The 12,030-nt window shown below is 33.7% G+C and overlaps 1 protein-coding gene and 1 pseudogene across 2 annotated transcripts; one reads left to right on the plus strand and one right to left on the minus strand.

Moving 5' to 3' along the window:
• The first annotated feature begins 2,280 nt into the window (after positions 1-2,280).
• Positions 2,281-5,794, plus strand: LOC145788727 (mitochondrial fission 1 protein A-like; annotated as a pseudogene).
• Positions 5,795-6,898: 1,104 nt separating this feature from the next.
• LOC145800979 (DNA-directed RNA polymerase V subunit 5A-like) lies at positions 6,899-11,802 on the minus strand. Of its 2 annotated transcripts, XM_082890911.1 has the most exons (4): positions 11,400-11,802; positions 8,919-9,095; positions 8,077-8,190; positions 6,899-7,198 (listed from the first exon to the last, which is right to left on the minus strand). In XM_082890911.1, exons 1-4 carry the CDS (start codon positions 11,664-11,666, stop codon positions 7,073-7,075), a joined length of 684 nt encoding a protein of 227 aa, XP_082747037.1. In that variant the 5' UTR covers positions 11,667-11,802; the 3' UTR covers positions 6,899-7,072. The 2 variants fall into 2 exon arrangements, with proteins under 2 accessions (XP_082747037.1, XP_082747038.1); XM_082890912.1 differs by lacking the exon at positions 8,077-8,190 and having other exon boundaries at positions 11,400-11,783.
• Positions 11,803-12,030: the final 228 nt, after the last annotated feature.

Raw genomic sequence — 12,030 nt, forward strand, 5'->3', positions numbered from 1 at the left:
GAGAGAGAATGGCCCGAAAAAGTGATTCAAAATGCTACAACTCAGACTGATATACAACACAGTCCGCTCGAGCGTCAGATACAGTCTCATGCTCGAGTGTGAAAAGCGACGCTCGAGCGTCGAATGCACACTTCCAGAAGTTCTGTAGACGAAGGTCCTCGCTCGAGCGTGAAAGTGGAGGCTCGAGCGTCCGATGACCTGCAGGGAAAAGTACTAACGACTGAAGAATCCCGCTCGAGCGTCAAAATGCCCGCTCGAGCGGAGGAGCAAATGCAAAAGGGTCCGCTCGAGCGTGGAGGCCAAAATCTGGGCATCAACTCTATGTTTCTAAACACAACCAACCTGTTTCAAACCTGCCCAACACAACCCAAAACTCAAATACGAAGAGTGAAAGGACGGATATATAACATAGACAACAACAACACTCAACCACGGAACAATAGACAATGGAGGGAAAATCGGGATCGCTATAGTTGGGATGATGTTTAGGTAATGAAGCACTGTTTGTTGTATGAAAAAATTCAGAAGTTGTTTGTTGCCTTGTGAAATTCAGGCAATTCGGGCTAATTCGAGTTCAAATTATGAAGCTTGGTTCGGCCTTGGACAGCCATGCTCGGGTTGATGGTCAGGCTTGAGCGGGTTTGGGCACTGCCAAACACAATTCGGGCCAGGCTTGGACAAATCTCAAACCCGACTGAACTTGTCCGAGTTGCACCCCTAGCTTGAAGTCAATGTTCTTGTGCTCTACATTAATAATTATTTGTCTATAAAAATTAATCATTTTTTTTTAAACTGTTCAAAGATATTATAAAATAAACAAATGTTAACGAATATCCCTTACGCATTATTTAATGTTGAGTTTAGTGTAAAAAATATTTTGAAAATGGTAAAAAAGTTTAAAAATATATTTTAAAATGAGTTAAAAAGTGTTATAAAATTAATGAAAAGTGTATTGAGTTATATATTTATTTTGTCTTTTTCTTGTAATCTCCAGACACTTATTAATAAGGCACTTATTAGCAAAAATGCTAGAGACTCTATAAAAATATGTTAATTAATAAATAGTATTACTTTAAAAATATTAAATAATTTTACCATTTTGAGACGATTGCATCAACTTCGTGAAACTTGTTCCATGTGAATGTCATTTTGTTGTAAAGTTACAAATTAGCAAAATTCACATAAATTTTTTTTTCTAAATATAATATTTCATAAATTTTAATTGAATTATTTATATGTTTAACTATGAGTATATATATATAATTATATTTTTATAAAAAAAAATATTGTGATACATATAACACAAAAAGATATTCTAGTACGTTATACTATAAAAATGGAACTGAAATACTTTTGTATGGTTTTTTGTAATTTTATTTTAAAAAAGTATGTTGCAATGTATAAAATGTTGAAAAATAATATTCACACAATTATGCTGAAATGTAATTTAGATAAATATATGTGATAATTTTATTTATATAATTTAAACATTAATGGTCATTAATTGATAAATTTTTTACCTTTTACTATGTTATAATATAATATGATATTTCAATATTTTAAAAAATAAAAATAAATCTAATGTCATATGAAGTTAGCATATATTATTTAAATTATACTTTTAAGTCATGTTTATTTGGGTGGACATGAGCTCGGAATTAGACTAATAGTCTAATAAAATTATTAATCCAATGTCTGGTTAAACAATTGAAGTATAAACTAACAATCCATCCGGATATGGTATCCCACATATGATGGACTATTCAATCCCACATAGGGGGTGAGATATAAATTGGAGGACTAAGCCAAAGTTTGGACTATTAGTCTCTCCTTATAATCCTAACTCAATTCAAACATAATATATGATACACAATTCAAAGATATTCGTAATCTAATCTATTCCGTCCAAATAAACAGGGGCCTACAGTACATACTTTTCTTTCAAACTATACATATATCCAATATAATTTCTATTCAACTTCTTAAAATAATATTGTATTTATATACATATCGGCATACATAGAAATAATTAATTAAAATTTATAAACTATCTCCTAAAAAAAATTAAAATTAAAATTAAAATTAAAATTTATGAATATATTTTCATTTGGGAATTGATTATTTTAATAATTTTTTAATTTTTTATATAAAAAAAATATGTAGAAAAATAGAGAGAATGATATGATAATTTTTTAATTATTATTTTTTTTTTTTTTTACGACTAAAATATGTAGAGCGGAGACCACATTCCACGCTACGATAACATCATCCAAGTAATCATCTCCAATTCTCCAAAAACCTATCTTTCGATTCATTCCCTTGTGATGTTCTTGGAAAAATAACCCTGTTTTGGTTTTCCTCAAGGAAATGTGGGCAGCGAAAAGGAGTATCAGAAACTTGTGCGACTCAGTCACCGGTTTCTTTAGCAGCGGAGACCACATGCCTTGGTGCGATCCCAACACCATTGTCATAAGCATCAATCTATCTATCTATCTATCTCCCTTTTCATTTTAATTGCCCCCTGTTTGGTTCCTGAGAAAAATGTGGCATGTAAGAACGTGTATATTATTATATACTGCTTTGAGGTTTTTGGTTTTCTTGACTTTATAATTTTTCTTCAAATCCGGAACTGTTTTGTGACTAGTTTTGATGGACAGTATTCATGTGCATATGTTATTACTAGTGGTGAGTGCAAATGCATGTGTTTCCAATTTTAAATATAAAATTTTGGATGGTTATATGATTGAGGGGCAATTTGATGAATGAGAAAAACCGTTTTTTAATAGTTTTTAGGCAATTGATGAATGAAAAAATTGTTCAAAAGTTATTGGCAGTTAAAGGGCATTCTTGGAAAAGAACAAAAACGTGACAGCGTTTACACCAAATGTAATAGAATAGCTTAGTTTTGTACAGTTTAATGGGGACAGTACCAACTGGCAACTGCCACTTATTATTTATGGATGAATTCTTTCTATTTCTATGTGCTTTGTAAATTTGTGGGGTCACAATTGGAGAAAAATTATTTAGATTTTGGGTATGTGTTAATTTGTTAACTTGTTTGTAGCTGTTGGGTTACATTTGCCACTCGATGAATAGGGTCACACGATTTTTTAGAATCAAAAAGAAAAACGGAAAGTGTTCAATTGGAACATGAAAAACATGACTAGATTGGCGCTAGTTACTCTTCAGGACAAAGGGGAAGAAAGGAGATAGTTTTAATTTGTATTTTGAGAATTATAAGTTGTTTTGTGCCTGTTGAATATGATATGTTGAGTAATATGAGCTTGGGGTGGATGATGATAAATTTAAATTTGTTATCTTCTGTAAAATTCACTGGGGTTGTGGTTGGAATTTCTGTCCCAAAATTAGTTTTTTCTTTTATTTCTCTTCTCAATGCAAACTTAGTGGCAATCAAGCAATGAAAGTGTGTTATGTCTACGATATTTGGTTTTCCATCTTTTGAGCAACATTCCCTGCAGTCCTCGGTTGAATCGTTCTGCCTATGTCAAGCCTTGTAATGATTTTCTATTTGTAGCTATTATGTTTTTTCATTTGGAGGCTGACCACTATACAGGAGAATATATGCTCAATAAGTTTTCTTGTTGATTGGAGTGCAACAGCATTACTGGAAGATATTGTTGATCTCATCCGTGCTTAGAGATATTTTGTTATCCTTATTGCTGATACCAAAAAAAAAAAGTGATTGGAATAAGCACTGAAAATGAGTCTAAGTCGATGTGATTGTTTTGTCAAGTAGTTTTTTAAATCTTCAGAACCATATCAGATTCTATTGCCAGCATTAACTCTTGTTTGTGATTGAACTAGGTTTTTTCCTACTTCAGAAAAGATGTAGAAATCCACAGCACTTTGCTATTATTAATATTTTATTTCATGACAATAAATACATAACCCCCAAGGCATCAAATGCTGCTGTGGCAGTGGCACTATCCATGTATATGAAATTTTCTCTGGTTCTTCCACACTTTTGTCTATGCTCTGAAGTCTTTTGTGTGTAGGGCTGTGAGAGAGAAGTTTCAGAGGCTGCAAATGGTGTCTCAGATGAACTAAAGAGAGAGAATTATACGGTTATCATGGGCTCTTGTTCATTCCAAACAACCAGAAGACATGCAGCGTGGGATAGCTATGCTTGAAGGTCAGAATCAATAAATTCAGTACTAAATAATTGTTCTTTACAGCAAGGAGTTTATAGTTCTCATACGATTGTGATTTCAATCTTGTTTAATTATTCCACTTATTCCATTTAACATCCTCCTGTTGTTTACACTTTTATTTTACTCTCTTTGCCACCAATCTTCACTGTAACTATCACCTCACCCTGATCTTGTATGTGCATGCATGTGCATTGTTGTGTCTCTTTTTGTATTTTTTAACTTGATTTGTTTCTTTATTCATGGAAAAATGGAGAAAAAAAGGAACTTAACAGCCAGTGTACTTACTAAAAGTTGCATGTTGTATACACATTTTTGGATGATTAGTTTAGGGGCCATCAAAAGTTTACTGCATTTTGTGCTCCATACTTGTTTATGCTTGAGAAATTCAAATTATTAGCTCAACGTAGCAAACCTCAAAGTTGTGGACTTGGTGCTGACCCCGTTTGTAAAGAGTTTGTAAACGGTAACTTTTGTATCTGAAGTAATCACCATCGTTCCCTTTGGAGTCATGATTAGCTTTGTTTATGCTATTGCTGCTTTTCTATAATTTTTCATTGCACCTTTGTGCTTTAAGTTTCTATTGATGTTGGAAGCTGCACAGAACAGATGCAGTTGACATACCATATTTGTATTGCTTTGAAATTCTGAGCGTTTACTTGTGATTTTGTATATGAAATTTCAGCCCTTGTCAGAAACTGAACAATTCTTCTTTGGCAGCCTCATTAGCCAATAGTGCAGCCCATTGCAAAAGAGGGAAAAGCTTATCTTCTTGCTGTTGGGTATTACAGAAATGGTGAATATCGAAGGAGCTGGCAGCTTGCAGAACAATGTTTAGAGGTTTGTTTTCCCTTTACTGTATTTTATCAGAGTTTGTACCTAGTATTTCAATTTTCTTTTCAGGTTCTTTTTCATACCTACATGATTTTACTTTGTGTGATGTGTGATTGATTATCTTTCAGATTATAATTTCAAAGAAATGATATTCAAACAAAATAATAATAATATAATAATTGAAAGAAAAGACATGACTTGCATTTCCTGTTACTAGTTTTGATAATTTGATGTTTTTCACGACGACTTTTTATCATGGATCTGAAGGGCAATTCATCATTGAAATGCTATGACAGAATTATATTTTGATCTGTCTAATCTCCGGCTCATTTTAAATTCCTTCATCTACTCAAATAATCTTCAAAGCACCCAATTATTGACTACTACCATAACATAGACAATGTACGTCTAAATGAACTCTTTTTTTTTAAAGTAATTTTTCTTTCTGGCTTATTATGTTCTTTTTATATTTTGACTTTAATTTAACAGAGTATAATTATAGAAAATTTCATGTGCATGGGAAATCACATACGTATTTCATTTGTTGCAGATTGCACCTGATTGGATGCAAGCTTTGACCCTCAAGAAGACTGTTGATGATCAAATCACTAAAGGTGATGTCTTGTACTTCTCTTTATCAATTTTTCAGATCTTAAAGAAACTGAAAATACACTTCTTTCTTTTGTTGTTGTTGTTGGTGTGCAGATGGTGTCATTGGAATTGGCATCACTGCAACAGTTGTAGGACTTGTGGCTGGTGGGATTGCTGCATCTTTAGCTCGAAAAAATTGATTAATTCAATATTGACTGCAAAATAACATACTACCAAAATTGTCTTGGGTCAATTTCCTTTTCTTTTTTCTTTTATTCTTTCTTTCTTTTCTCTTTTTTTTTTTTTTAATATTGACAAGCGTAATTGTAGAAAAAAGGAATTGAACACTACTGCTGCAATCCAACCTGTTGGCAGCTTGTTATTGTTTTGGTGAAGTAGATTGATAATTTCATATAGATGAGAATTACCATTGTTGATTGAAATTTACTTAATTCATTGATCTTATTATAAATAAATTTTAGTATGACTGCAGCAATGTAGAATATATTTTGTGGCTGTCATAATTTTCATTTATTTTTACTAAAATCAAGGAGGGATAGTTTTCTCATTGTTGTTTTGGAGGGTGCTTTGGAAATTCCTGTTGCTGGTTTGAAGCTCGGTTTCTGCGAAAGATCAAGTTAGTTTGACATTGTTTTTTTGGGCTGTTTTCCTTCTCTCTTTTGTCATTTTTTTTTTCTTCCTTTGAAAAGAATGCTTGGGCTTCTTTTGGGAACATGAAATTAAGTCAATTTATTAGCTTCTTAACTTATTTGCATCACATCATTTCTTTACTTTTTTTTTTATATTTTTTTTTTAAAAAAAAATAAAAAAAATCAATGAACTATTTTTTTTTTCCTACTTCTCAAAACAAGCCAAAGTAGGCAATTCCTACAATTCCGTGGCCTTATATTTGTGCTCCAATTACTGCTGTTAAATTTATCATGGATACATTATCCTAGAATAAAGATTTTGGCAGCTTATCCCGGTTGCTTTGCCTACAGATATTTGGATATATTGAGATTCGGAACTCAGGACCTTATAGTAAAAAACACAAGTTTTGGCCGCTGAGCAGTCCTTTAAAAAAAAATAAATTGAAAGTCATATTTTATAATTAAAAAAATACAGAAGTGAACTTATTTTTGAATTTACAAAACTTCTGTTAAAATTTTTCTATTTTTCAAAAAGTTTTAGGATTGTCTAATCTAGATAGACCTAAAATGTGAATATCTTTTGACTCAAAACTGAAAAAGCTCACAAAAGGCAAATATAAGCCTAAAAAATAACACAATTCACAAGGTGCAATATACATTAACAAGCACACACATACTAGAAATTCCCACCAACAGCATGAATGTCGAGATAATAAAAGAACATGAAGATCACAGACCTATTAACTTCTACCAACCAAAGTTTTAGCATGAGTTAACACAGATGATATATAGTCAGACAGAAAATCCTGAAAATGGACAATACACGCATCACCAAACACAGCGATAAGTGACATGAGACTCTGTAATTTCATCACTGTAACTAACTTTCACCACTTGCCCCTTCTCCCATCCGTAATACCGTGCAATTGCATCTTTTTGTAGCATCCGAGGAATCTACGGGAAAACACAAGATGAGATCAGTCAAATTCATTGGAAGGATTACACAACATCACTATATGTTGAACACTATGAACATCACTATGTTCTAGCTTCACATATGTAATATGTGTGTGCGCACGCGTGTGCGTGCGTGCATGCATGCATGCGTGTAAAGTACAGAAGATGTATGCTGAACACTAAAATATGGACAAGATGTCTTTGCTCAACCAGAGACAATATTTGTCACAAGCTGTGTACCAGATATACCAGATGAGCCTCAAACCACATAACCTAGGTGATCCTCTATCCTTGATTTCACTATTGCTGAGTAGGATATGATGACTCCATTCGGGATCAAGTCAAACATTGACATTTGGTTTGAGGGTAGTACAAGGGTCATGGCCACATCCCAGTGTATACAAACAACTCTCTTATATTATGACATCTGGATTGAGTAATTTTCAGACTAATTACTCATATCCTCCAACCAAGGTTATCTTCCCAACTTCCAACATCACATGGTTAACATATTCAAGAGATTTACATTTGATGTTAAATACATCTTATATTATGTATGTGTAAATAAATTGAAGAACTCCTATGACATTAATGAGGAATAGCTACTTCTAAGCAGCATTAAATATATATTTGAGACACCAGTATGTTAAGAATCAAAGATCAACTACAAAACACCAATGTATTTATGCCCATTTTCCATGTTAAGAAAATGCAGTTTTATAAAAATAAAAGTGATAATAGAACCCACAACAAGAATATGAGTTCTCAACAGCGAAGCAATAAAAACAAAAACAAAAAACTTTCTCAGATAGCAACATCCTTTTTTAGCATTTTCAAGTTTAAAATAGCAAAACTATCACAAATTAATAACTAACCTGTTTTTCTTCCAAACTAAACTTCTTCAAGAGGTTCTGCTTCTCCTTATCATTAAGTACTCGATGTGTTGGCTTTAACACATGCTTTGTAATGTTAACAAGCAAGTCGGTAATCTAAATACAGAACGGTATGACATTAAAGGCATGAAATAGAATTTAATCACAAAAATAAGCCAAATGATTTTAAAATGGGCAGCTTTATAGAAGGATTATTTGAAAAATAATCAAAACTAAAATATTAATTTGACTGAGTGCTCTCTCTTTCTCTTGCTTCCTCCTCCAACTCTCCTCTTGTAAGCAAATATACTCCAAAAAGACAACTCGACATCCTCCTCCTTGAGGATGAATTTGTTTTCTTTTCTATAATCCCACATCCCACTAAAATTACTCAAAAAACTTTCTTTAATCATTGCAATACATTCCTAAGGATCCAGTCAAACCTCACATAAATTTGATTTGGCCAACAAGGATTCCACTCAAATTAATCATCACCAACAACAATTCCCTTATTACTCATCCATGATGAAAATTTTAAAACTATTTCTGAATGGCTTGAGGGTCTCAATGCCTATAGTATTGAACCGAACAGTTTTCCCCCACAGAAAATGCATGACATATACATCCCTTCTAAAGGAAATCCTTCAAGTCAAGTGTGCTTGTAGCTAATATTCATCGATATTTGCTTAATTGTTGGTAGGTCAGTTATACTTAATGGTCACAAATCAAGTATTAAAACACGAAACGATACTCTGGAATGCCAAAATTCGCAGCTCAACATAGTAACAGTAATGTAAAGAATGGGGGGAAAAAAATGCAATACTTCGATAATACCAGAAACTTACTTGGAATATTTCAACTTTGAAGGAGAAAAGATCCACAGCTTTCTGAGCTTGATTTGTCATTTGATTTTGCACCACTAATATCAGCCGAGTCAAACTTTCTCTGTTCATTATCTGAGATGCAATGCTGCGAATGGTATTAACTTTTACCGCAGTTGGTTCACAGAAAATGACGAGAACCTGCAACCCAGAGGATGAAATATTTCATTACGTTCAATCAAAAAGTATTCTTTCAATTGATAATACATAACAGCACACATAAAAATATAAAGCTACAGGATAGATGACAGGATAAAAAGCTACTGTTCCTGCTGTTTTAACTCACTACTCATTAATGGCTTTCATAAGTTGTTGGGCATTTAAACCCCAAAGTTTTATCTTTAGATTCACAAAATTGGACTTTGCTTTGGTTTCACCAATGAACAACAGGAAACACCATATCATACCGTGCTCCATCCCCCATATGTTTTGTGATTGAATTTGGGAATTACAAGATAGATTGTGTTGAGATTTCAACAAAAACGATAAATAATTCATCTGTGAACATTCTATCAAGCGCAAACATCAAATGATCATTCTCAGTGGCAAACATAGTTCACAAAATAAGCGTAGAAGATTATTATGACCTAATATTCCTTTCATAACCTCAAACAAGTTGAAGTTCTCATCTGAGTTGCATGAAAACTGTATTTCACTCATTGTACCCCCCTCTCCTAGCCCTTTCTTCTCATTCCAATTTCCAACTCATAATATGTTCCCTTTGAACACAACCTAAGAATGATGCTACAGTTAACACAATGCTTTCACACACCCTGTAACAGCCCGTTTGGATCGAGTGATTTGATAAGAAATGATTCGAAAGAAAACTTTTTTACAATGTTGGGTTTACAAATTAGGTAATAAATGGTATAAAAAAATGTGAGAAATAAAGAGAAAGAGGTCTCTTATCATCATGCCACTTTCATTTCCCCTTTTTTGGTAAAATTTAGTGAGAAAGCAAATTGATTGGAGCGAGCTTCTATTTCCACACACCATTCTCCCTCTATTCACACATTTTGTCAATCTTTTTTAAGGGCAAACTTCACTTTACCCCCTATAGTTTGGGCCATGTGCGGATTACCCTCTTGACATTCGAATATCACCACATAACCCCCTTGTGGTTGGTCGATTAAAACGCACCGTTCACTTTTCTATCCAAGTTAACGGACTGTGTAGTTCAAACGCCCATACAGAGAGTAAGTTATATTTAAGAACAAAATACCTCTATAACATCTTTAAATTTGCAAAGACTTGTCATGGGTCTTCCGCCTTCTCTCTCTAAAAACAAAAATCTAAATTAATTTAAACAACATAATTTCTATAAAAAATTAATGTATATATGTATAAATATATATAATCTGTAGCTATATATATGTACATATTCAAAGTACACAACATAGGTTGATGAGCAAGATCTCACCTTCAAAATTATCGGAATAGAAAAGAGTTGAAAAATGTTTTAATTTCAACAAAAAATGCTTGGATTTTTCTTCATCTTTTTCTTTTTCTTCTGTTTTATCTGCCTTACTACATTTGCTAGCAGCACCCATGATCAATTCAATTATATAAAAACCAACTCAAACGAGAAATAAAAGCATTCATCAAAAAAAGCCAGCCAGCCAGCCAGCCAACCAACCTTCCATTATAGCCACCCACTCGTTCTTAAACAAAAACCCAGAGGACCGCAAAACCCGCCTGCAGGACTCGAAAATGGCCTCCCTTGCAACCAATTCCACCCCCTCCAACTCACTACTACCCATCAATTGCACCTTAGTATTCCTCCACTCATTTTTAGGAACCCTTTTCTTGGCAAACTCAATCAACTCCACAACCGACCTTCCAGCCCCTTCTGGGTATGGAGGAGGAAGAAGAAGAAGAGAGAGAGAGAGAGAGAAAAAAAAAACACTTCTGGGTATATGAAGAAGAGAAGGAAGAGAGAGAGAAGGGTATAACAGTCAATCTACAATTTCTATTAATAGAAGTTAATGTGCGTTTTAGTTCACCAACCACAAAGGATTATGCGATGATTTCGAATGTAAAGCTAATCTGCACCCAGCCCAAGCCAAAAAAGGGATAAATTGAAGTTTGCCCCTTTTTCTAATTACAATTATCTTACATTAAAACTACCATATTACCCTTATCTTCTCCATTCAAAACCCTAATCTCCAAACCCTAACAACCGCCCGCCACCACTCCAACCACATCCACAGCCGCCGGCCGCCGGCCACCTGCCCCATCGATTGGTTGCATAATTTTTATAATACCAAATTACCCATCAAAATACAAATTACAAAAAGAAAAAGAAAAAAGAATCACCCATATTCCTATTTCACATGCTTTTACTTTTTCTACTCATTCATTTAGAAACAATGCATTCAAAACATTTCATATCTATTTATTTTCTGGGAAACCAAACAGAAAGGGGGGGTTTGGAAATTCGCGGACCTTGTTGGCGGGGTCGGAGCGGAGACAGGCGGAGATCCGAAGGCGATCGGTGTCGGGGTTTTGGCCGTGAATGGAGCGAAAGTCCTGAAGAGAGAGCTCGATATCGGAGGAGGACACAGCGTAGCCTCGGTCTCTGAGCATCTCGAGCAGAGTTCTTCGTGCGAGGTAGTATCTGTGACTCTCTTTGCTACCTTCGTCTACGAAGCTACTCAGACATCGTCCGTAAGCTTCTCCATTCAAATCCATGTCCATTGCATCTCCATCCATCTCTCTCTCTCTCTCTCTCTCTCTCTCTCTCTAGAATTCAATCTAAGAAGGGAGTGCAAGCAAGGTTCTGAGACTGAGCAATGTGATAAAAGGACTCTGGTTTTTAATTTAGGGTAAATTACACTTTCAAGCATGAAGTTTGGGTTTTATTTTTTATTTTTAATGTCATTTTGTCCTTCAAAAATGATAATCTCATCTTATCCCCAAAATAGTTCTTAATTATTTCCTAAATTTTACATATAATTTTGTCTCATACTCTAGGCTTCGTTTCGTAATATCACTTTTTAATCTAAAAATCAAAAGTCATTAAAAAAATCAAAAAATCAACTATTTATACTAAAAAGTTAAAAATTTCATTTTCTCT

Source organism: Camellia sinensis, chromosome 10, assembly GCF_055761805.1.
Source record: "Camellia sinensis isolate YWXY chromosome 10, ASM5576180v1, whole genome shotgun sequence".
Lineage (NCBI taxonomy): Eukaryota > Viridiplantae > Streptophyta > Magnoliopsida > Ericales > Theaceae > Camellia > Camellia sinensis.